At 44.7% G+C, this 25,464-nt stretch overlaps 2 protein-coding genes across 2 annotated transcripts; one reads left to right on the forward strand and one right to left on the reverse strand.

Annotated features, from left to right (window-relative positions):
* Positions 1–443: 443 nt before the first annotated feature.
* Positions 444–13,779, reverse strand: LOC307071851 (ectonucleoside triphosphate diphosphohydrolase 7-like). The gene is made up of 14 exons (XM_079730962.1): positions 13,671–13,779; positions 13,219–13,313; positions 12,256–12,441; positions 11,602–11,807; positions 10,074–10,224; positions 8,848–8,951; positions 8,401–8,460; positions 8,139–8,287; positions 7,767–7,933; positions 7,404–7,605; positions 6,084–6,203; positions 5,380–5,465; positions 2,916–3,077; positions 444–2,522 (listed from the first exon to the last, which is right to left on the reverse strand). Exons 2-14 carry the CDS (start codon positions 13,224–13,226, stop codon positions 2,306–2,308), a joined length of 1,818 nt encoding a protein of 605 aa, XP_079587088.1. The 5' UTR covers positions 13,227–13,313; positions 13,671–13,779; the 3' UTR covers positions 444–2,305.
* An 886-nt stretch (positions 13,780–14,665) lies between these two features.
* Positions 14,666–23,249, forward strand: LOC307091842 (mitoferrin-2-like). The gene is made up of 4 exons (XM_079758672.1): positions 14,666–15,170; positions 19,142–19,370; positions 20,462–20,518; positions 21,212–23,249. The coding sequence occupies exons 1-4, from the start codon at positions 14,826–14,828 to the stop codon at positions 21,796–21,798; spliced, it is 1,218 nt and encodes a 405-aa protein (XP_079614798.1). The 5' UTR covers positions 14,666–14,825; the 3' UTR covers positions 21,799–23,249.
* Positions 23,250–25,464: the final 2,215 nt, after the last annotated feature.

The following is a 25,464-nucleotide window of genomic DNA, read 5'->3' on the forward strand; positions in this document are numbered from 1 at the left end:
AAAGACATAGAGGGAACTAGTGAGCAAAAATCAAACACAGCCAGGGTATTGGCTTGTATAAGTGTGGTCTTCCACAGCAATTGGTCTCTTTAGTGTGTCCATAGACCCTATGTAAAGCTGTGGCATTGGCAGCGGTTTCATGTGACCCTGGAGAATGCTGAACTACTCCCCCTGGTGGTTCAAGTGTTCTGGTGTGTTTGCTTCAACACACGCCAACCCAGCAACACTTCTGCGTGTCAGGGGTTAAACGTTTTACGTTCAAAGTCGTTTCCCCATTGGTTTAACTGGCCCTCATCCACTCTTCTCCACCCCACTTAAACCAGTTGAATAAGAGAAAACAAACTGGGTCAAAGAAACAAAATCCCCAAAGATGACATTTGTATTTATGAAAAAGCAAGGATTTATTGTACTTTTTTCACATGAAATTAAGCAATATTGCATCATTCAGAGAAGGACAAAAATCAAGTCATTTCCATTGTAATAGTCTTTAAGATTGCACAATGCCCAGCTCTGTTCAGTCATCCCATAACTACTTGGCCAGGACTTGTCATGCTGTCCAATAGGAGCTGCAAGATTGTCGCTTTTCAAACATTAAAACGCCCCACCGAAATCTAGAGAGGAGGCGATACGTACGCGCGTCTTCTTCCTCAGACCACCTCCAGGTCTGTCAGTAGTCTCACATTACTTAGTCTATAAGTGGTTGAAGATACGAGGCGTCTGAAGCGCAGGAGTGACCACCGGTTATCACACACAGCCAGAGGAACCAAAGATGGAGGAAAAAATGAAAAGGGCAGTTTGTCGAATGTGTGGAGTACAGGAATGACGGCCGACCTCCAGGGTGTACCTCACTCCCAGCGCTTTGAGAACACTTCATCCAACGACCCAACCAATTTCAGTCGTTTTTCTTGGCAGTTGGAGCCAATGAGTTTCCAATCCTGGGGTTGCTGGTTCAAGCCCCCCCCCCCCGCGCTGTGTACCAGCGTTCCATCAGAGAACCGGCGTTGAATACACACATCTACAACAGTCGTACAATTCTTGAGTTTTTGACACAGCTCCCCAATCGGTCACGGAATGTATGTGTCTTTACAGTACACAAATGGTTCTCATTAACATGGTGGACATTTTGGCTCCATTCCAAATACTAAGCAGGATAACTTAATTTGGTGCCATGCACTCCTGCTTGTTGGTCATCCACAAACAGGGACTTAATGGAGGGTTTCCTGTGTTGGCGGTTAACCCTTGGCCTACACCAGACACCCTCCCTGGGTCTCTGGTTTGGTCAGAGGTGTAGCAGCATTGAGTAGCAAGCTGACAATTAAGGAATGGTATTTTCTGATCTTTCACACATTGTGAAATCACGCAATTCGGAAATTAGGAAATACAGTTTAAATGATGCCAGAGGGGGCTTGTCCTTGCAAGTCACCATTTGTCCTTCATTAGCAAACCAACACGATCAGTCTATTTATATAACAGTATAGAGCCTTAAAGGGACACCGCAGGATCAACGCTACTGGACTGACGCCATGGGGCTAGAATATGTCGGAACATACTCCCCGTTTGGCCAACAAACCGAGTGGGAATAAAAAATCCAAACAGATCTGGCCTGAACTTTCTTTTACTTTTTCCTATGTTTACAAGATCTCAGAGGTCTCTTTGAAATATGTTAGCAAGAACTGATCCACAGCCCCCTTTGGTATATTGATGTGTACAGTTTGAGGTAAACTCTTCTGCATATAAATACTTAATTAAAACAGTAAATTAAACAGGATTTCCTGTTCTCATCTGAGTTGGTTGAGCACGTTAGCAATAGACATTACAAAAGGAAATTAAAAAAAAAAACAGCACAAAAAGGACAATACTACATGTAAATGAAATGAACCTCCAATATTTGAATTTGGCTCAGTGAGGTCTTCAAAGCTGCAATGAGAAGCCATTCTGGATAGCGTTTTGCGCTAGCCAGAATCTCTCTCTCTCCTCTTCCACCAAGGGTCTCTCTCCCACCAGTCCAACAGGGTCTCTGTCTATCTCCCCTCTCTCTCTTCCGCCCAGGGTCTCTCTCTATCGCCCCTCTCTCTCTCCTCTTCCACCCAGGGTCTCTCTCCCCTCAGGCCAGCAGGGTCTGTGTCTATCGCCCCTCTCTCTCTCCTCTTCCACCCAGGGTCTCTCTCCCACCAGTCCAACAGGATCTCTGTCTATAGCCCCTCTCTCTCTCCTCTTCCACCCAGGGTCTCTCTCCCCTCAGGCCAGCAGGGTCTGTGTCTATCGCCCCTCTCTCTCTCCTCTTCCACCCAGGGTCTCTCTCCCCTCAGGCAAGCAGGGCCTCCCCCTCCTCCACCCAGAGCAGGTCCAGGACCTCGGACTGCCTCTGCTCTCTCTGGTGGATCCTCCGCAGGCGCAGGATGTACAGCAGGATGGCCAGCAGCACCACCAGCACGCAGACGGAGAACAGGTGGTGGTTGTAGAGGAAGGAGGAGCGCAGCCAGCTGGGGTGGCTCTGCCGGAACACCTCCTGCTGCAGGTCCCTGGGGGGGAGGAGAAGGGGGAGGAGCAGGAGGAGAAGGAGGAGACGAGAGGACACTCACAACCTGGGCTTCTGATTGGATCCCTGAGGCAGGTGGGGGCATTCTCTTTTCACGACGGCAACACCCGAGGTTTTCTTTTTGCAAATATTACATTTTATTCATGAGACTTCTGATGACAGCAATAAAACGTCACAGTAGAAAATCAGGTGTACAATATAATAAAATGATGTTAATGGCAGTGACCTCCTGATTTAGCTCGAATGCTCATCCAAACGACCAGTGAACAAAAGAAGCGCTGCAACTTTGACTTGGTGGACTATGACTAAAAAGCTGGTGGTTCTTGGTGGTGCATAACCCTGGTACTGGGTGCCATTTCGCTGGCCTGAGGCTCACCTGAGTGGAAGGAAGCGTGTCTTGAAGAGGATGGCTCCCAGGGTCCACTGGACCTCCTTGTCGTAGACCAGCTGGGCGGTCTTCAGGCTGGGGTAGTTCTTGGGGAAGCGGAAGCCCGAATGCAGCACCTCGTACATCCAGGCCGACTTGAAGCACTGGTACCTGGGACAAAGTCGGGGGTGGCGCTGTCAGCTGGAGCTAATGTCACCCTTCCACCTTGAGTCATAGAATGCTAAGAACGTTGACGATGGTGTCTCACTTTAGTCCATTCATGTGGTCAAAGGGTTAAATGTCTGAAAGTGTGTCTTACTTGAGTCTGCTGAACTGTAGCAAGTATGTAATATCACTAGGTAGGGCCCCAGTCTATAACCAGTGTCTGTTGTACAGTTGCAGGTAGGGGTGGGAATCTCTTGGCACCTCACGATTAGATTCCGATTATGAGGTCCACGATTCGATTCTAAAGCGATTATCGATGCATCAATTTTTTTTATGTACATTTCCATGTGTGATTTTCAAATATATATATATATATACATCTAAGTTTGCTACCCAGTTTGCTAATCACTTCCTACTTTTGTGATGATCATTAAAGACATCAACAGATGAATTAACTTATCTAATATTTTATTAGAGAGAAAGCTTTTGTCACAAATATGACTTTCTATGAACAATGCAATAATCAATGCAGCTTGCATTACAACACAATATGGAAGTAGGTAAAAAATAGGTTTCAGTTTTATTTCTTTCTAATCTTTCTTTTCTATGTCATTAAAGAAAAAGCTGCTCTTGATTTAGAAGGAGTTCTTGTGTCTGGCTGTGAGTTTGCGTGCATGCTATGCGTAGGCTGAATCGCAATCCTGTCAAGACACATCAGATTGGCCAATACACACTGATAAATAATTTTAAAATTATCCCTCTCTGGCGAACAGAATGTTGCAGCAGGCGAACAAATTAAAATATATATATACTTTTCTTTCTTTTTTTAATTCCGATTAATAATTTATCTGGATCGAGACGGAATCGTTCTAGAGAGAATCGCGATCCATCGAAGAATCGATTATTTTTCCCACCCCTGGTCGCAGCTATGTCTGCTCTCTAGGTATGGCCCTAGTGTATAACCTGTATCTGTTGTTTAGTAGCAGCTATGTCCGCTCTCTAGGTATGGCCCTAGTGTATAACCTGTATCTGTTGTTTAGTAGCAGCTATGTCCGCTCTCTAGGTATGGCCCTAGTGTATAACCTGTATCTGTTGTTTAGTAGCAGCTATGTCCGCTCTCTAGGTATGGCCCTAGTGTATAACCTGTATCTGTTGTTTAGTAGCAGCTATGTCCGCTCTCTAGGTATGGCCCTAGTGTATAACCTGTATCTGTTGTTTAGTAGCAGCTATGTCCGCTCTCTAGGTATGGCCCTAGTGTATAACCTGTATCTGTTGTTTAGTAGCAGCTATGTCCGCTCTCTAGGTATGGCCCTAGTGTATAACCTGTATCTGTTGTTTAGTAGCAGCTATGTCCGCTCTCTAGGTATGGCCCTAGTGTATAACCTGTATCTGTTGTTTAGTAGCAGCTATGTCCGCTCTCTAGGTATGGCCCTAGTGTATAACCTGTATCTGTTGTTTAGTAGCAGCTATGTCCGCTCTCTAGGTATGGCCCTAGTGTATAACCTGTATCTGTTGTTTAGTAGCAGCTATGTCCGCTCTCTAGGTATGGCCCTAGTGTATAACCTGTATCTGTTGTTTAGTAGCAGCTATGTCCGCTCTCTAGGTATGGCCCTAGTGTATAACCTGTATCTGTTGTTTAGTAGCAGCTATGTCCGCTCTCTAGGTATGGCCCTAGTGTATAACCTGTATCTGTTGTTTAGTAGCAGCTATGTCCGCTCTCTAGGTATGGCCCTAGTGTATAACCTGTATCTGTTGTTTAGTAGCAGCTATGTCCGCTCTCTAGGTATGGCCCTAGTGTATAACCTGTATCTGTTGTTTAGTAGCAGCTATGTCCGCTCTCTAGGTATGGCCCTAGTGTATAACCTGTATCTGTTGTTTAGTAGCAGCTATGTCCGCTCTCTAGGTAGGGCCCTAGTGTATAACCTGTATCTGTTGTTTAGTAGCAGCTATGTCCGCTCTCTAGGTATGGCCCTAGTGTATAACCTGTATCTGTTGTTTAGTAGCAGCTATGTCCGCTCTCTAGGTATGGCCCTAGTGTATAACCTGTATCTGTTGTTTAGTAGCAGCTATGTCCGCTCTCTAGGTATGGCCCTAGTGTATAACCTGTATCTGTTGTTTAGTAGCAGCTATGTCCGCTCTCTAGGTAGGGCCCTAGTGTTGAAGCTGTATCTGTTGCTCAGTAGCAGTTATGTTAGTTATCTAGGCAGGGCCCCAGTGTATACCTGGTATTAGTTATATAGTAGCAGATATGTACAGCCTCTAGGTATGTACAGTGTACAGATGTACAGGTAAGGTCCTAATTTCTTACTTGAGTCTGGTAACGTCAGCCTGCTGGGAGAAAAGCTTGCTGTCCAGCCGTTGTTTCAGGGTCGACCACTGTGTTCTGCAGTAATCCTGGAGAGGAACCAAAGCACATGACTAGTGAAACAGCTGTCCCCGTTCCCACAAAGAAGAAAATCTCTCCAAAGTCACAAAAAAAACTGTTGAAAATCCAACCCCAACAAATATAACCTGACATGCTTGCACTCAAGTCCCTTGTAAAAAGGGACTTGGTAACACTGAGAGACTTAACTTGTTCTCAAGATGTATACGACCAACCGATAGATGCATAGCAGAGTTTATATTTTAAAATGGTAATGGCTAAACTTGCTAGTGGGTTGCTTATGAAACAACAGTCAAGTCAGACCTTGCCTTGGGATAATTGGTCTATAGAATACATGGGATCATTTTAGTCTGAGATCAATATTAGCGTTTTAATGATATAACACAGATAAACCGTTTCACCTATCTGAATACATTTGTACAACAGAACAGAGAGATTTACTTCCATAACTAGCTCTTATGCTTAACACGCAAAGGTATGTTAATATGTATATGGACTTCTCTGGTAGGCATCGTTGAGCAATGCCCAAACCCCAACCTGAATTCAATGCAAGTTGCTTTAAGGAGAGTGTCTCGGTAACTAGACATTGAATAACTTGATGCTAATAGCTTGTGGGCGTGGCCACTCACCGTGGCAGCCCGGGCGTACTTGAGGCTGTCGTATATTCCTCCTATCCTCAACACGTCCTCCATGCAGTAGTAGAACTCAGAGAAACCGTAGAACTCGCTGTTACTGAAGTCAATGGGAGCCTGGGGGGACGGAAATAATAACGTCAAACATCACAGATATTAACCCAGGCCCAGAAAGAGCCCAGATATTAACCCAGGCCCTGAAACAGCCCAGATATTAACCCAGGCCCAGAAAGAGCCCAGATATTAACCCAGGCCCAGAAAGAGCCCAGATATTAACCCAGGCCCAGAAACAGCCCAGATATTAACCCAGGCCCAGAAAGAGCCCAGATATTAACCCAGGCCCAGAAAGAGCCCAGATATTAACCCAGGCCCAGAAACAGCCCAGATATTAACCCAGGCCCAGAAAGAGCCCAGATATTAACCCAGGACCAGAAACAGCCTAGATATTAACACAGAAAAAAAACACCCTAGATGTTTATCCAGGTCGAGAATTGTCGCTTGTCTTTGACACTGTGCGAAAAATAACATCTGAACACTAGACCAAATTAATTCCCATGGGTTGAAAAGATAATTAATATACAAAGAATATGTTTTTGTCCACTGCTACTTAGCTTGGAGCTCTGCACTACTTCAGCGCTGTGATTATGAGCCTACCTGTGAAGTTTCGCTGGAAGGCTACCCTCCACAGCGATAAACCAGCAAGAAGCAGCCAATAATATCACTGCCACAGCAGCGCACCACCGGCAGCCTAATTATTGGTTTTTGTAGACAAACTACAATCATGTTGTGTTGGTACTGGAACTCGTTTTGAATAAGCCTCTATTCATTACACATTTTTAAATATAAATATTTTTTAAAGTATCCCCCTGACCTGAAGAGGAGGTAGCCTACTGTAAATCTCTCAATGGAAGCGGTTTATGGAAAGCAAATGCTAATCTAGCAAGCCCCCCTTCTGGACGCCCAATGATGTATTTGGAATCGAACAACTCGTCTGAATCTGGGTAAGACAGGCAAACACAGATTTACAGATAGCTCAGCGTATCCCTTTAATCTTCCTTAACCTCTGTTTTGCATGTTTCTGTAACCATAATGTCTCCCCTTTTGGCACCTATTGCACCCCAAGCTGTCCCTGGAAGGATGGATCCCTCCTCTGTGTTCCTTCTCAGGGTTTCTCTCCTCTGGGCTTAGCATAGTTTGTTGTTGTCCTTCAGGAGTATGGGCTAAGCTCCTTGAGACTTGAGCTAGGCTTCCACGGTCACGACGCTAGTTGAAATTGACTGACGGTAATAGGAGGAGTAGGTTGAAGGTGGCTGTTACCTGGTAGATTCCCCTGGGGGACATGGTCCCGTTGTGGAGGCCCAGGAAGGGGTGGACAGCGCTCTGACAGCGGCTCCAGTCCCCCTGGCCCCGCAGGTGCAGGGTGTGGCCATCTCGGGCCACCGTGTCGGACAGGCCCAGTGGCAGGCAGGGGTCCAAGGAGGGGTTGTCCTGGCTCAGGCCGGTCTGGGAGCCCAGCAGCCTGGGTCAGAGGTAAGGGATCAGTCCATGGGAGATACTATTGGATTTAAATCAGAGGCTTTGCGATTGTGGCTGGGTTACAGCTGCAGAATCAAGTACGCTGCAGAGCGAATCATCATCACAACTTTTAACACCTGTGTGTGTCTGTGTGTCTGTATGTACCTGTTGCTGGCCAGCGTTCTGTTCACCACCAGGTCCTCGTATCTCTGGCGGGCCATGTTGCCTCCGAAGCCCAGGAAGGTGGTGACGTAGACGCGATACACGTGCTGGGTCTTGTCCACATCACAGCCCAGATTGAACTCCGCCAGCAGACTCTTCCCCGCCTCCTCCTTTTACAGGCCACAAACACACACACACACACACACACACAGCGTAAGATAGTCAGTTCGATTTCTGCAGCTCTACTGCTCTTTGATGACCTGTATCTGAATGCCCGGAAAGTCGCTTTGCGTAACAGAGTCCCCTAAATATGTAAATAGTAAATCAGGCTATAAGGATGAACTATGTAGAGGCTTGTTAGCATGATTTCCTCACCTCTTGTGGGGAGCTGAAGGTGACTGCACTGGGAACCTCATAGGCTATCTGGAGAGAAGCCCCGCCCATGTCCATGATGCCCACGGTACGACGCCGGCTGATTGGCTGCTGGTGCGTTGACCCCGTCGTGACCTCCACAGTGGCATCCTCTTCAGAAAGGAAAACAAGACAAAAAGACAACATTGGTTCTAAAATGCCTACATTTGTAACATAAAATACCTTAAAGAAATATCCTTAATGGCATTCTGAATGCTCCACTCACCCTGCTCCGCGTGATCAAACCGGCCCAGAACGAAGTTAATGCCAATCCATGCATACACACCTGGGCCAGACACATGCCACCCCCAACAGCACACAGTCATTATAAAGAACACAAAGCCAACAAAGAAACAGAGATCAGAGGTATTGCACAGTTTAGTGTAGGGGTTACACTGTCGGCTGGGTGTAGATATCCATTAGAAAGATGCCCTAACCACTACCTGTCCCTACGATGTATGTACTTAAAAGTGCTGCAGAGAAACAGCTTCCATTTTCAAAATACAAAAGGAACTGAAATCTCCATGAGCAAGTGATCAGAAACCTGCTCGGTGCTTACATTGTAAAATACATTTAAGTTAATAATTATTATCTCCCCTACCCTTCATCTTCTTGTCCAATCCAATAACAATTTTCCCCTATCGAAATATCCCGGAATGCTCTTGGGACTCACCTTCCTGCTTCCCGGAGATGACCTCAGCGTGGGAGTGAGAGAAGAGGAAATCAAACTCCATGGGCACGTCTGTGACCAGGTCCTCCAGGATAGCTGCCTGCAGGCTGCAGGCAAGCAGAGCGGGGCTGTTAGGGTGTGTACAGCAAGACACACACCCGCAACAAGGCCCTGGCTAGCAGTACTCGGCTAACATATACGCTATTTGGCCGTCTGTCTGTCTGTCTGTGTGTGTGGCCCTGGCTAGCCAGGCTCCAGAGTACCCCTAAATATTTAGGGGTGCGACTAATATTTTTTATAGGTCGCACTGGTGCACCTGACGCTGCCCGGGTGAAAAATTAATTTCCTTCGTAATCGAATCATCTCTCTGTGTTCTCCTGAAATCGAACTCACACGTCATGGTAGGATCATATCGTGGTCTAAACCAATAAGAGAAAGAGCTCGTCGGTTCTTTGCCTCTGATTGGCTCTGGCCCTGTTCACTGCTTGTTTGTTTTTTAAATTGCGAACGACCTGAGCGCCAGAGTAACTGAAACGGATAAAGAAAATAAACACGACAAAAGAGGGGGAAAATAAAGCGAGGTAAAAACATACAAGGTAAAAAATAAGCGAGGTAAAAAACAACAATGTTTTTTCATTCAAAAAAACTAAGCCAAGTTCCAACCTGCCCTACTACTGAGAGTAGTTATTCAGAGTCTGAATTACCCACACAAGCCCTTCTATTTGGAAATGTTTTATTTTGCTTAATTTTTTAGTTTGAAATGTTCCATTTCAGCTCAGTGAAAAACTTGAAACACTTTATTTTTATTTATAATTGTGCTTCAAATAAAGACAAGCATTTCTCTACACCTCATGCTGCGGTGCTGCTTTTTAGCCCGTAAGTTACGAGCTGGAACTGGGAGTGAATCGGTCTGGTACGAGTTCACGGGTAGTTGAGTTGCGGGTTTGTCTGCCGTTCCAGGGCATTTTCACGGGTAGAAGGTTGTGAAAACACGGGTTATGGGTTGCCTGGAACACACCATTATTCTTGTACAAAAATCATTCACATTATATGAAAGTTATGGAGCGCAATAAAAAGGTGACCTTACGGCGTTAAAGTTAGGGGCACCAGTGCAACCAACGCATAAAGTTAGTCTGGAGCCCTGCTAGCTTCTACATGGCTAGCTTGTAACTGACTAGCTTTGACTAACTTAACTTGACCTGCTGAGCCCTGGCTAGCTTGTCCCCTACCTGTCCGGCAGCAGCCTCATGCCAGCAGTGCAGAGGATGTAGAGGGGGGTCTCCTTGTGCTTGACCCTGGGTACATGGGCTGCGGCGAAGTTGAGCAGCGGCTGGAGATAGACGTTGGCTTTCTCGGGTGTCTGGGCCAGGGTGGAGATACCTGCAGGCAACAACACATCTGGGTCGTAAAACCTAGCCTCTTGGCCTAACATTTAAAAGGTGCCTTTTAAAGCATACACAGAATAATCAAATACATCTAATTAATAAAAATAATAATAATAGTCAGCTTTGAGGCACAAATCCATGACTCAAAAGACTGAGCACCTGGATACCTGAACCAGGAGTTTCCACCTGTGTACATGGATTTTCTTTACATGGATTATCTTTTGGTAAACCGATGTGTCAGACACACAAAGTTGTCAAAACACCTGCTTGAGCACCTGCTGACACTCTCACAAATGTACAGGCGTTGACCTACAAGCGACGCTGAGCAGTTATGTGTGAGCGAAAAGGTATTAACTTTGTGCCACGAAGCCTTTCAAAGACGAGACATGTGTATCTAATCTTACGGCCAGGACGAGAATAGATAAAGCCATGTGTGTGAAACACTGCCAACGTGACTAAACTACCACAATTTCCACCAACCACCATATCAGCGGACCGAAGTCCATTTCTACTGCATATTTACATATACCCTTTATTAATATACATCTATCTCTTCAGGCGTATGACAGGCTTGTTATTTCCCACAGCCTGGTATCTGCCATTTGTTTAACATCGTTTAGCTACTCACACACTAGGAGCCATATGTCTGGGCTAAGCCTCATGCTGTTGCTAGCAGCTGTTCTGTAGCAACGTAGTGAAAACGCTGCCAATGGTTGGTTGCCAGCTGAGTGATGATGTACATAAAAACTATGATCTCCGTGAAGCATCACAGCGGAGTACAGAGTCCTCACAGCCTCAAAGAGTTGAACGTGTCTGTGATTAATATATGAAAGTTGATTAGAACGGTGGTCCCATTGAGGAGGACCTGTAGAAATTCACATTTAAATTCATTTTCTGCTAGTAAAAAAGTACAAAAACAGTGTTCAGGGTTCTTGTTTTTCTGTGCCATGCAGAAAACCCTGTGGAAGGACAGGATTCACCGAGCGGCCATCATGGTTGTCATCCTCAATACAATATTGCATTGGAAATAAGGTTTGGGATTTGGGGGACATTTTCATCAAGTTTGAAATGTAAAAGCCAGCCTTTAACAGCGAATTTAAATGGAGCTGGAAAATTCACACAAACTGTGATTCGGGGTCTTGGAGCGTGTTTGTCCTCTGTAATGTTGAGCTAACCCTCGGCAGCATGCCAAATGATAGACTAGTTGCAAACCATCCAGTCTTATTTTTATCCAGTATTGACTGAAACCATATGGTATTCTGGTGTAGTGTACATCATATCTGTTTGTTCGATCACAACATCCAAAGCCACGTATCTCGTCCTCGGGCGAGAGGGTAAGGCTGCGGTGCTACTCGCCCGTCCCGAAGCTCACCAGGTTTAATCTTCTTGACCACAGGCTTCCTCTCACGGTCCTTCATCTGCCTGATGTCCAGCAGGGTGTGGGGGTTCCCATTGTGGGGGGGCCAGTAGTACACAAAGACCCTGGAGCCGCTGCTGCCGCAGTCCACCACCACCCCATAATTCAGCGCTGGGTCCTGCAGGTTTGTGGCCTCCATGGTCTCAGCCAGGGAGAGGTACCTGCGAGGTATGGTCAGCCCCTTTAGTGTGTCGTCATCCTTCAGCAGACACTTTGATCCACAGGGACTTGCAGTGAACTCACAATGGAGTAGTTAGGGGGCATCTTGCTCTAGGACTCACACTGGTAGACTGCTAATGATTCTTTCATTTTTTGAACCCAGAAACTTTTGAGAATCAAACGGCCAAACATCTTGACTAGCATGCCACTACATAAAACATAAAATATTTATGTAGAGGTGGAAATGATAAGCGAGGCAACCCCACAAAACAACATTTTGACATAGATGTAGCATCTGCCACAACACGTTCAGAACAGTACTACCACAACCACGCGCTGTTGAACAGTTTGACATGACAGTGTTTATAACCAACTCTAACTCAACCATCTGTTCAATAAACGTCAACCATGTCTAGTACTACTACATCCTAGCGAATGGCTTCTACTGACTTGTTGACTGAAGCCCTGATTTGGTGGCGGGGCCCCCAGAGCTGGTGGTGGTACGAGGACAGGAGGAACAGCCCGGTGCAGGTGAGGAGGAGCAGGAGCAGGAGCAGCCTCTGTCGGGGAGCACATCCCAGGGAGAGAAGGGACACACTGCAGTACCAGGAGGCTGGCAGGCAGGAGAAGGTGATCCTGTGGAGCCAGCATAGAGAGAAACACACCACCGGATAAGCCAGTAATTCAAAACAGGGTTTATGTCTGAAATCAATAACCTGCTCACTGATTCCCTAATCCTCATATAATACACGAAAATTGCTTTTCGGACAATGGCAGGGGTGTATCAATCAAACTTCTTCATGTTGTGGAGGTTCCTTTGGCCCCAGGACCCACCAAGTATTGCGTAGAGACTCATTAACAATAAATTCTCGTCGCCATGTCAAAAAGGTGAGATGATTAACGTGCCGCTATGTGTTTCATTGTTCATCATCACAGAATTCCCATTAACAGCTAACACAGCAATGATAAAAAATACAAACAACAAGCCATGCAGGCACAGGGCCCCTACTGTGACCAACAGGTTGCGAAACCACCCCTGCCTTAAACCATCAGGGACATATTTTAAATGAATTTGATAGGACTGGATATGCTACTCTTTTATTTTGCAGTAGTATATCATTTGTCGTTTTTTTTTCATCAATTTGACTGAATAAGGCAATTGTCTTGCCCATTGTACAGATATATACAATATTGTATAAATATGTACAATATTATATAGATCTACATAATATGAAGGCTATTCATATAAAGACCAACTGCTTTGCAAAGCATTAGGGTCAGATCAGGAAAGAATACAATATTTAATACTCACTATGTTATTATTGATAATGTGACGAATTTTTACACTCACTATTCAATAATTAAATAACCAAACCCTTAAGAGTTCCAATTGGCTAGCAACCTGCTGCTTACCTTGCCATAGGTCCAGGTGACTGCCGAAGCAGTTCTCAGCTCATGGTGCACCAGCCTTCTTTAAATCATCTGACCGCATTGGCCGTTCCTGCTACCTGGGAAAATATGGTAACGCTTGATGTGCTTTAATTAATACATATTGTCCCCCAGATACATCGACCTGGCTCCCCGACTTGCTCTTAACTGATCCCCTTAATGGTTGTTAAGAGCTGCCAAACAGGGGAGGCAACAATTAATATAGCTGATAGTTATACAACCAGCTGGCAACTTGGCACCAAAGTACTCGAAGCGTTGTAGAGTATGGAGCCATCGATTTAGACGCACATAAAGAGCTCATATGTGAATGTAATGTCCACACCGGCCGGCTGCAGTTGTAACTATCATTAAGTATCGTTATAGTTGTAATTATATAGCTATAAACGCTTTGGTGTGTATCATGACTACTTAGTTACCATAGTTAAAGAGCGGTCTTGGGTCCTTCTTCCTCAGTCATGAAGCCGGTACTAGTTTACAGATGGGTTATGGTTATTACTCCTGTGGTTTACTGATGTTTCTTCTTGTTCGCTTGAAATAAAAAGCCCAGCTCTATTACGTGACGTATGTCCGGTAAAGTCTCGCATGAAGCCACGTCACCTCCTCCTGGATGGAGCAGCACCACCTGGTGGACATATATGATATCGTTATACCATGTCGCATACTGATGTAAGCAAGGGTTAGTTATATAACCATATACTGACGGTCACCCAAACCTAACTAAAAGATAAAGGTTTGCCTTTATCTAGGAAAAAAAAAATATATATAGATACCTATGTGCATTTCATATTTACACGGGGCTCACCTATGTAAGCTCCGTATACTGAAGTTAATTGTGGTCTTTATACATTTAAATTCATTTTAGATCCGTTACCAAAAACAATGAACTTGAATTTGTAATAGCAGGGCTTAAACTTTTACAGTTTTTGTAGCTTTGCGTTTTGTGTCTCTGAGCATAGCAGTAAACACTGAAGCAATTCGCTCTTAATCTGACTGATAATCACTTTTAAGTTACATTTTTGAGTAGTTGAATCAAAACCATAAACAGACATATTCACTATTTAATATAAATGCACACAATGAATTCAATGTGAATTCAATTCAATAATTCCCATAAAAACAAGGTCCGCTTGTATGACCTTGGTCATCTGTATAGCTGTCAGTAGGCCTATCTCGTAACATAAAGTGATGGAGACTCGCTCCTGTGCTGCACCACTTTTAGTCAAGTCCAGCCCACTTATTTACCCGCCTTATATTATAATTATGATAAAACATATGTTTCAGCCAATTGTCAATATCATTCCTGTGTTCATAGAAGAATGGCAGCTATTCAGACCAATCGGAGAGCTTATTTCCATTGCGAGAACTGCCATACCCGCTGCAATCGGCTCCGCCCCCAAACCCCGAAGCAGTCGTGCTTTGACCGGGACGGCGCCACTTTTGCTAGTGCGTCAGCACCCGGCTGCTCTATCTCCCCGTAGGACAACGAAACCATCGTCCATGCCGGTAGACTAGGCCAGGGCGGCCATAGTCTTCGCACCGGCTATCTTACCAACCTGTTTAAAGCGATTTCAATGGAAGCGGACGGTTTCTTGTCGCGGCGAATGGCCGTGGAAGCACCAGGCGTCGACAGCGGGGTCACAGCCGCCACGGCCGGGGCAGAGATCCGGTGGCTCGGCGGCAGGTTTCTCAACACTGGTGGATTAGTTGGTGGGTTCTCGCCAAGGTCAGTAGGAGTGGAACCGGACTTTGCTGTAACATCTCACCGGACACCACCGGAGCTGTGTGCTGCTGCTGCCGAGCCAGACGTTGACTACGAAGGACTTCCTCAAGGAGTATCGACCACCACACACATGTTAGCCGGAGCCGTGGCTGGCATCATGGAGCACTGCTTAATGTACCCCATCGACTGTGTCAAGGTATCAAAAAATGAGGATATGTCAATTACCATGAAACTGTCTTATCTTACTAAGTTAGATAAGCATGGGTGTCTGTCTTTCTAATTCGTTTATTATTTATGTTGTATACACCGAGTACCACTGAAGTATGATATTGAACCCCTACACCTATTTGACGGTGTTTATATTTATATCGTTGTAGCCATAAGAAATAACATAAAAGTTCCCACTGGAACCTGTTAAGAAACTCCGGGTTGGCATTCGGCGCATTAATCTCGAGTTCTGCTGCGTTCAAGCCATATCGTAGTTCTCGACATATCATATTTTACAACTTTTATAAACCGCTCACGCATGAAACATCCAACTGGCGATTGAAACGAGGAATATTGCGTCTTTATTAAACCTCCGATATATCGAATCAAATAATATGGAGGAGATGGGAATCGTTAATACGATCTACTATCCCACATAACTTGAACTCACCATCAGCCCTTCCAGTCAGGCATGGGCTCGGTTAGTTACCGGGTCAAACTAGCCAAGGTTGCGAGTAAAGTAACCGCTACACAAACTGTTCTGTTGGGCACAATGGCTACCAAAGTTGGTATGGGCATTGGGCATGATACGTTTGTGATAACCCCAATATTGTGGAGAATGCTGGCAGTCACAATAGCATTGTGTGAGCTAGGTGGCTATCAGCCTGCTTGGCTACCAAGCTGCAGTGACAGATTCATCGATTTATCTGCTGATCAGAAAATAACATGCAGAGGTTAATTTAAGTCACACCAGAAGTAGAATAGTAACGAGTAGCCTAATTGAAATGTGACTTGATAAAAAAAAAAACTTCTACAGGTTTGTATATTTATTGCGAGCCTTTAAAAAAATAAGGTTATTAGGTTGTAAGTTATTTACCTGATGCCTGTAAAACTCGATATGCTAATGAGTTGATCATTACTGAACAGGGACAGGAAGTTATTTTCTGCAGACATCTTCTCGGAATCGTCTTACATTTCCCATTTCCTGTTGATAAAAACAATCACCTCATTGGTCAACTGGGTTTGATCGATGTGGTGACTTGCTTCTGTCTGCAGAACCACATGGATTCCTTCAGGATGTCATTGCTGTATTCAGGCAGCCAGGCCCTAGACCCACTTGCCACTCAATTACCAAGGGACTAGGGCACAATGGCTACCGAAGTTGTTATGGGCATTGGGCATGATACGTTTGTGACAACCCCAATATTGTGGAGAATGCTGGCAGTTACAGTAGCATTGTGTAAGCGAGGGGGCTATCAGCCTGCTTGGCTACAAAGCTGCAGTGACAGATTCATCGACTTATCTGCTGATCAGAAAATAACATGCAGAGGTTAATTTAAGTCACACCAGAAGTAGAATAGTAATGTGTAGCCTAATTGAAATGTGACTTGATAAAAAAAAAGTTCTACAGGTTTGTGTATTTGTTGCGAGCCTTTAAAAAAAATAAGATTGTAAGTTATTTACCTGATGCCGGTAAAACTCGATATGCTAATGAGTTGACCATTACTGAACAGGAACAGGAAGTTATTTTCTGCAGACATCTTCTCTGAATCGTCTTACCTTTTCCATTTCCTGTTGTTGATAAAATAACAATCACCTCATTGGTCAACTGGGTTTGATCGATGTGGTGACTTGCTTTTGTCTGCAGAACCACATGGATTCCTTCAGGATATCATTGCTGTATTCAGGCAGCCGGCCCCTAGACCCACTTGCCACTCAATTACCAAGAGACTAAATGTCTTAAGAAAAGCGGAGGTTGTGGCTAGCCGAAAACAGAACTTGTGCTACTGTTCTTCAGCCCCATTCTTTTGAAAATAAGTTTCTGCTCTCTACATTAAGTGTCAGTCTTGAGGGCTATATTTAGTTACTTTGACACAATCCATCAGTGTTGCAGACAATTCTAAAGACAGGAAGTTGAACAGCAGAAAGTAGAAAACAATGGCCGGTCATTAAAAAGCCCACTATATGACTAAGAATTGGCCACCTTTGCCCAATTCTTCTGGTCAAGGGAGCTAAGTCGCTGGAAGTTCTACTATGTCGCCTGGGGCATATTGGGCATAGAACAAAGTACCCTTTCACTGGCACTCGAAGGTAGATAGCCACTACCCTGTTGGAGCCAATAAGGAAAACAAAGAGCTTTATTTCAAGGGCTTATGCAACAATACATTATAATGTATGACATTAAGATTAGACAAAATAATGTAAACCTCAAGGGTTGGAGGAACTGTACAAGCCAGATGCACCCTAGACTACAGCAGCAGAAACACCGGCACATCAGCCATTTTGTTGCATCGGTCTAAATGGCCTTCATGGGGTTATTTAATTGCAATGTCATTCTGATGCATCAAGTTTCGCCAGGCACGGCTAGAGACAATCAGAAAAGGATGCATGTTTCTTCATTCAGGAAAGCATAACTTTTTGTTTCTATGTAATAACCTGTTCTGTCAGTCGATAACACCAACTTGTGCTCAAAAATGTTTTGATCGATGACTATTGGAAGGTCTGGCCTTCAGTGTGCTGGTGTGTTTGGGGACATTGTACGTCGTTCCATGGCCTACTTTATCTTTCTCAACACTGATGCTGGGTTAAGCAGAGCGACCACCATATTCAGTAGGGGAACAAACATCATGTGAAGCACCATTCTTTCACAAAGGCACTCTGTTTTGGTCAGTAACAATGTCATCCAGGAAGCGGACAGAGTAGTGAGAACAGAGATTTCTAATAAAAGAATTGCAGTGGGTTCAAGTGCACATTTATAAAGGGGCTGGAACTATTCTAAATAGACTCGGAGGCAGTGAATATTCCTTATCTTTGAACAGAAATTCCACTGGAACTGATTTTGTTAATGTTTAATTTCAGCAGAGGCTTTTGGTATTTATTGGGCCTATATATTTTTCACATTTGAACGATGAGGGGTATGCCTTCTTCACCTCATACTTGGTAGGTAATCATGATCCAATTGTGTTGTTTTTCCCGTACCCACAAATTGATAAAGCAATACAAACCCTGAATCCCCTTACAATAAAAATAAAAGAACAGGGCAGTTTAAGCTCTGCCTTGTGTGCCCTCTACCAAAAAAAAGTTGGGCTACATGTTGAGGGTTCTCTGCAGAAGTATTAATCTAAATTTGGGAGGGGTATATTAAACCTGATGGCTTTTATAACCACAGTTTCCTTAGGCACTTTCCATTTTCTCTTTCCTTATACCATCTTTTACCGGCACTGGTGTGTGTGTGTGTGCCGTTTGTGTGTGTGTGCTGTTTGTGTGTGTGGACTTTCTACATGAGCCAAAGGTTTAAGAAACATTCAAGGGTGGTTTGGAGAGGGCAGAGGGGGAGGGAATAAATCCTTGTTATTGCACATTGTTAGAAGTTTTGAGGTTGGGCCATCCTCCTCATTACGTGAACCCTGGTGGTTTCCTGGATTATGCAAGTGGGTGAAAGCTGCAGAGTCACCCAGTGGGCCTGTTGGAGAGAGGGGGGCTAAACTAGCTGATCAGCCCCTGCAACACTATCATCAAATCTATAAAGAGATGGACCCAACAGATCCGTACCTGGCTTCAGTCTATTGATTAACCTGATTTATCATGTATTTTCCCTCCTGGCTACGTAGCCAATCAGGGAGTACAAAACAACAAGGCCAGGGAAGGAGGGGGGGGTGATTCAAACCACATTCCTAAAATCCTGAGTCTTTCCATACAGAGTTCATTAGCTGATAATATACCCTTTCGTATATTCCTGAGCTGATACTCTGTAGGTTTGAGGTGGATACATCCCTCTGTGATATTTAATGGGTTTTATTTTACATTTGAAGCCCTATTATCGCTTTTTTCACTTTTTTCCCCTGTAATCGCTGAAAATTAAAAAAAAAAAACTTGTTACCAGGTTCAAATGGGTTTATTAGTATGGATGGCAAAATATTGTATTATAACAGGAGAACTCTCTCTCTATCTTCCTCCCAGACGCGGATGCAGAGCCTCCAGCCTGACCCTGGCGCCCGCTACCGCAGTGTGCCGGACGCCCTGCGGCAGATCGTCCGCACTGAGGGGGTCTGGCGTCCGGTCCGCGGCGTCAACGTGATGGCCGTCGGGGCAGGGCCGGCCCACGCTCTTTACTTTGCCTGCTATGAGAAGATCAAGTTCACCCTCAGCGACGCCGTCCACCCCGGCGCCAACAGCCACTTCGCCAACGGTAAGTGGGTTGCCTTGCTCGCGGTACGAGGTTGCTTTGCTCAGAGAACGTGGACGCTCAGATTGCGGTCTGGGTCCAAAATTCACACTTTAGGCTCACCAGGCAAGGTGAATGGTGGATAAAAACATTTTACTAGCACTAGAAAATACGTGCTATATTAGTACAATGTGCTTAATCTTATGTTGAATAAAGCTTCATATTTTAAGGTGTATAGAAAGGTTGGATACCCGAGCCAAGCAAAAATATTTGAACCGAGTTCAAAAGTTTTAAGTCCCAATGGTTAACATACTAACATTTCTAAAAGTTTAAGGGTTAAACAAACGGTTAAACCAAAGTGATTGTTTGAGCCTGGACCAAGAAGTGTTAGTATGATGAGTAGTAGACCATGTAGTATAAGCACAAGTTTTGTTATACACAACACGGTAAATGCAGCCTGTGCAAATAAGCCCAATGTTTCAATGTTATTCATTTTTTAAATTAAAATGGAACTTTTCATCCTTCAAATATACCAGAGATGTTGCAACCTTGGTTGCAATAAATGTTTTAACTAAATTATACATCTGTCTCCCTAGTACATTATAAAATCGATCAACGGTATACACAATTCTTCAATATAATCTAGAACATGGCTCTTGCAGTTCTGGGGGCCCACCAAATACTGTGACTCCAGAAATGAGTTTGTGAGAAATTCCTAGGCTGGACCACCACCTTCAACGGAGCCCTCCCAATCTCCAGATGTGTTGTCCGAAGCAATGTCCAATCACTTGCAGCAATTAAAGCCCATAGTCTTCAAGGTCCTTAAAGGGCCCCTATTTTGCCATCATGTGTGAGGGGGGGATTAGTAATCACAAGCTGTTCGTATTTTGGGCTCACAGAAGAAATTAATAATTTGAAAGGAATGTCCGGTTGCCCACTGCAGCATGTGGTCATGTTGTTTCCAACTCAATAAATCTCTTACGACTAAGATCTCAATTTAGAAATAATCAGGAAACATTACTGTGAAGTCATTTTTTTATATAGATTTAGTTGTATTTTCTTTTGGACGAGGCAATATGAATAAATCCTCCCCTCCTTTCTGTCTTTCTCTCCAGGAGTGGCTGGCTGCATGGCCACGGTGCTCCACGACGCTGTGATGAACCCAGCTGAAGGTGCACACTCACTCTCTCACACACCTCAATTCTATTAATAGGGAAGCCTAATCTCTTATTAGCCTGTCGAAGCTGCTGCCGTTTGAAGATATTCATATCACACCACGTGCATGAGTTACATTTTTTCCAATCCTTTACGGTCTATATTTTTATGTGTATGAATGGTGGACATTACAGTAGTTTAATGACTTGTATTCGTATAGAATAGGCTTGCCAGATAGTCAGGTGTCTAGGGTTCTGGACAGCCAGTTGGTAGGTCCTGTGTTTGGCCTACATGTCCACAGTCTACCTTCTTGAGCACCTTACTCCTACCTGCTCATCCATCTACCTCCAAATTAGTCAAGCAAGATCTTGGCCTTCCGGCAATACCGGTGGCGGTGTTACATTCATGCTGTGTTATGAAATGTTAAATGGTCATTTGTTTAGGTATAATGTTGGCCGACCACTAGGTTGTTTTGCATTGCAAAATAAACAATGCAGAATAACTGTTTAGCACCTACATGTGTCATTTTATATTATAGTAGTATTCTATGTTTTCATATATACTTTCATACATATTTTTCATAAATATATTCAGATGTTTCAAAGGCCAATTGTTTCACTGCAATAATTATTCAATCTTCTTGCTTTCTCCCTCATTCCGCCCACTGCTCCTCCCTATACACTCCCCCCCTTCCATCTCTCCCTCCCCAGTCGTGAAACAGCGGGTGCAGATGTTCAACTCCCCGTACCGCGGCGTGATGGACTGCGTGGGGGCCACGCTGCGGCGCGAGGGCCCCGGGGCCTTCTACCGCAGCTTCACCACGCAGCTCACCATGAACGTGCCCTTCCAGGCGCTGCACTTCATGACCTACGAGTACCTGCAGGAGCTGCTCAATCCCCACCGCCACTACGACCCCTCCTCCCACATGGTGTCGGGCGCGCTGGCCGGGGCGCTCGCCGCCGCCGCCACCACACCGCTGGACGTGTGCAAGACCCTCCTCAACACGCAGGAGGCGCTGGTGCTCCCCGTGGCGGCGGCGGCGGCATCGTCGTCCTCATCGGCGGCGGCTCGGCCAAACGCAGCGGCGCGCCAGATCTCGGGTCTGGGCGAGGCGTTCCGGACGGTGTACCGGATGGGCGGGGCCCCGGCGTTCTTCAAGGGCGTGCAGGCGCGTGTCATCTACCAGATGCCGTCCACCGCCATCAGCTGGTCGGTGTACGAGTTCTTTAAGTACGCGCTCACCGAGCGCCAGCACCGCCGCCGTCTGCGCCCCCCGGAGCGTGACGTAGACAACTGACCGCTCTCACGACCCCCCCCCCCCCCCCGTTTGTCTTTTGACGCACAGAACCAACCGCTAGCCGAGTTAGCCTCTCTCTGTAGTCAGGGTTAACAAGGTTAGAGGGTCCGATAACACGTTTCAGTTGAGCTACCCGGTAGGCTCTAACGATGAATTGGTAATAGATGGCCATTTCACAAATACTTTTTCTTTTGGGGTGTTTTCTTCAGCTCGCATCCAACTGGGTGCTGTTTTCCATTACGTAATATAACGTCCCAGGTCCATTACTTTCAACAACAAAAAATCATCATTATTAATTTTCCCTACCAAATATTATTAGTATCTCTATAACACAAATGACGGACTGAAGACCCGATAGTTCTTTCTAATCATCAGGAAATCCCCTCCACATATATAACACACTCCGCACTTTATTATTAATTCAGCCTTGTTGTTATAACCACAAGGGGGCGCCTCTCTACCGTAGAAATGACTGGGAACGGATGGGAAACTTGTATTCCGCTAGAAACTAGATGGAGACAATTCCCAGTGTAATAAGCAAAATAGAAAGAGATTTAAAAGCTTAAAATCTTTAGTGAGTGAATCAAAAGTCTATTTTTAAATCAAAATGCGCTCTGATATGTGTGTTTGTGTTTAAGTGAGGGAGAGTAGTTACAAAGTGGCTGGAATGTGAACGGTATTCGTCTTGGACGCCTTCTCGTGTTGCTGAACATTTAATCGGAAATGTAAATTACTTGTACCATTCAATTTACCATTGAGCAAGTTAACGCATAAGACGTGAGGACAAATGGTCTTGTTATGATTAGACTGGTGGTTGGATACATCGCCCGGTTCCCTTCAGTTCTTTCCAAGCAAACCCAGGGGACACGTGTTTTGCCCCTGGAGGAATGGAACGACATTTTGTTCTGCAGATGCGCACTTACAGGAAATTAAAGGATACTTGAAGTAACTATCGATACTTCACACCATGGCCTTACAATCAGCCGCCATGCACCAAACGCACAAATACTATGTTATATTTAAATCCTGTCCAGTGTAGCCATACAACAGTAAATGGACGTGTATAAATTATTATAATTATATATAAATACAGCCCATGCATTATTATAGATGCACTCAACATCTATGTTTGGGGGTGAACACTGCTTCTCTGTTGTGAAATCTAAATATACGAGAGGTTTCTGATGGCTGCGCTGTACGCAGACGAGTGCTTGAAGAAGTCTTTAAACTAAAACGATCCCAGAGCGAAGACAAGATGGACAAACAGCAGGTTTAGAAACAATCGCCGAACAAAAGACCCAAGGGACTGAACCAGCAGGTGAGGAAGATGGTATGCACGTGTGAAACGCTTGACACTAAAAGAGAAGCCTGTATTTTGTGAATTGTAAATAAACCCAGGGCAGCTCCTCGCAGAAGCAGGGTCTTCTCTTGGCGCTGCCACATGTTTCTAACCTTCGCGTCCTCCACTTCTTTCTGTCTTCTGAACAGACCATTTCTTCATTAAATGGATATTGGCTATGGACCTGTATGAAGGTTATTAAGAATCTCTATCACTATTGCTCCTGGTAAATCTGCTCAAGATTTATGAACTAAACATAACAATTTCTTGGTTGATACTTTATTTATAGCCCAGTGTTTGAATCTCAGTAGGGTGTTACCGGGTTTGCCCCCCAGCTCCCTAGGCATAGGCCTACTGGAAAACTCATTTGTAATTAACAAATCCTGTAGTTTGACAAACCCATTGTAATACACTATCTTACCAGTTAAGTCCCCACGATCTTAAAGCCATGTCCATTAGAGGGAGACAACTCACCTCATCAAAGGAGTGCCTTACATACAGTGTAAGGCACTCTTCTTTCTCAGAGGCCCGCGGGCAACGGTACGACAGACCAAGTTGAGTAGCCAGCTTGGGTGAGCGACCACGTGTCATGGGTCACGACACTCTATGCCTCTGTTAATGGTTCTGCAGCGCTGATTCTGAGCGTAATCTACAAACAGTCAATATCAAGGGACATCAAAAGATGAGGTGTCGTACAAATAATTGTGGGAATCTCATCTACAATCATAAATTATAGCCAATATGCGTAGCGGGGGGGAGAAAGCGAGCTACGCCGGTGACGTAGTGTTCAATGGCGTACCAGCGGCTATTCAACATGGATGTATAATTCAAACTTTTAGACAGTTACGTGACTGCTCCCCCCTTTAGATCCTCTTTCATTATCGGTGGTGTGTGTGCGCACATGTATTCCCCCTGCGGCCTCCGGCGTCCACGCCAACACACACACATATCTCAGCTCTGCATCCTGCCACCAAGCTTCACTGATGTCCTCATTTTCAAACGCTCCGCCTGTGTGGCCGGAGAGAGGTCCTTTCAAATGATGTGAATGGGAGTCTGTCATTTTATGTCAAATCTGTGTGTAGTACCGAATGTGTGTCCACAGGGAGTAATATGTTCACGGTCAAACAAATGGCTACTCTGCAATGTTACAGGCCTATAGGCAAATTTTGGTTTTGTGACTGATAGGGAGTAGAGCAACGAATCAGCATCTTTGGTCGTTGAAAATGTAAGAGGTGGAGAGGCAGGGCTTCGATGGGCCAAGATACAGTCCTTAGGGCTTCATGATGATAAATGGTTTCTGGTTCAGATGGGATTATGTTTCTCCACATCAGAGAAACGGTTCACCTGCAAAACACACACACAGACACACACACACACACACACACACACACACACACACACACACTTACACACACACATATACACACACACACACAGACATCCTGACCCAGAAAATAACACCGATGCAAAGTTGCGGGAGCTGTGTAAACAGAAATGGTCATAATTCAGTTTAGCAGCGAGGCCGCGGTTGTGGCAGCGACGTGTGGGGGCTCTCTAGTTAAGTGCTCTATTGTAGCTCCCCTCACTCCCCAGGACCACACCTTCACACCTGGACCAAGATGGATCATGTGCCATGGCGTCTTTTGTCGGGCCGCACTCGAGGTCGGCTACCGCTACGCAGCTTTAGAAGAAAGAGATAACGTGTTCACATCCTATTCATGTTGGATTTCATTTTATGAAGACAAAGCAATGGACTGAAGGAAATGCAAAAAATGCCTGGTTTATATACCAAAAAATATTTTCAGACATTATTCAGGCTATTCCAGAGCCAACGTGAGCTCGCTGCTCACGAGCTGAAAATTGCTGCATAATAAACAATTATTTATATCTTTAGAATGAACATAATTCGATTTAAGGAAAATGTAAGAACGCAAGTGTACACATCATAAATCAATAGTAGGTTAAATTAATTAAGAAATAAATGATAATAAAGAGAAAAACGTCTCTTACGTTTTTAAAAATAACCCTAACCCTACATTCTTAAAGGTCATATGACATGGGCTTGCACTGCAATGAACCAATCAGCTACCGGTGCCAAGGCCTTTTCTTGGTTACATCATTATAGCTCTCTTGAAGTTGTGTAAGCCTACCAGGATAAGCAGATCCATGGAGATGTCCAAATATAAGTTTATTAAATACACTAGCCTATTTAGTTAACTAACAGATGTTTGAATCTTATACAATCTAGCATCTAATTCCCTTATCTAAATGTTTGTTACTTTGTAAACCGAATAGAAACGTTTATTATCATCAGATTTGGATATATA

The sequence above is a fragment of the Pollachius pollachius genome, assembly GCF_949987615.1.
Source record: "Pollachius pollachius genome assembly, chromosome: 2".
Classification (NCBI taxonomy): Eukaryota; Metazoa; Chordata; class Actinopteri; order Gadiformes; family Gadidae; genus Pollachius; species Pollachius pollachius.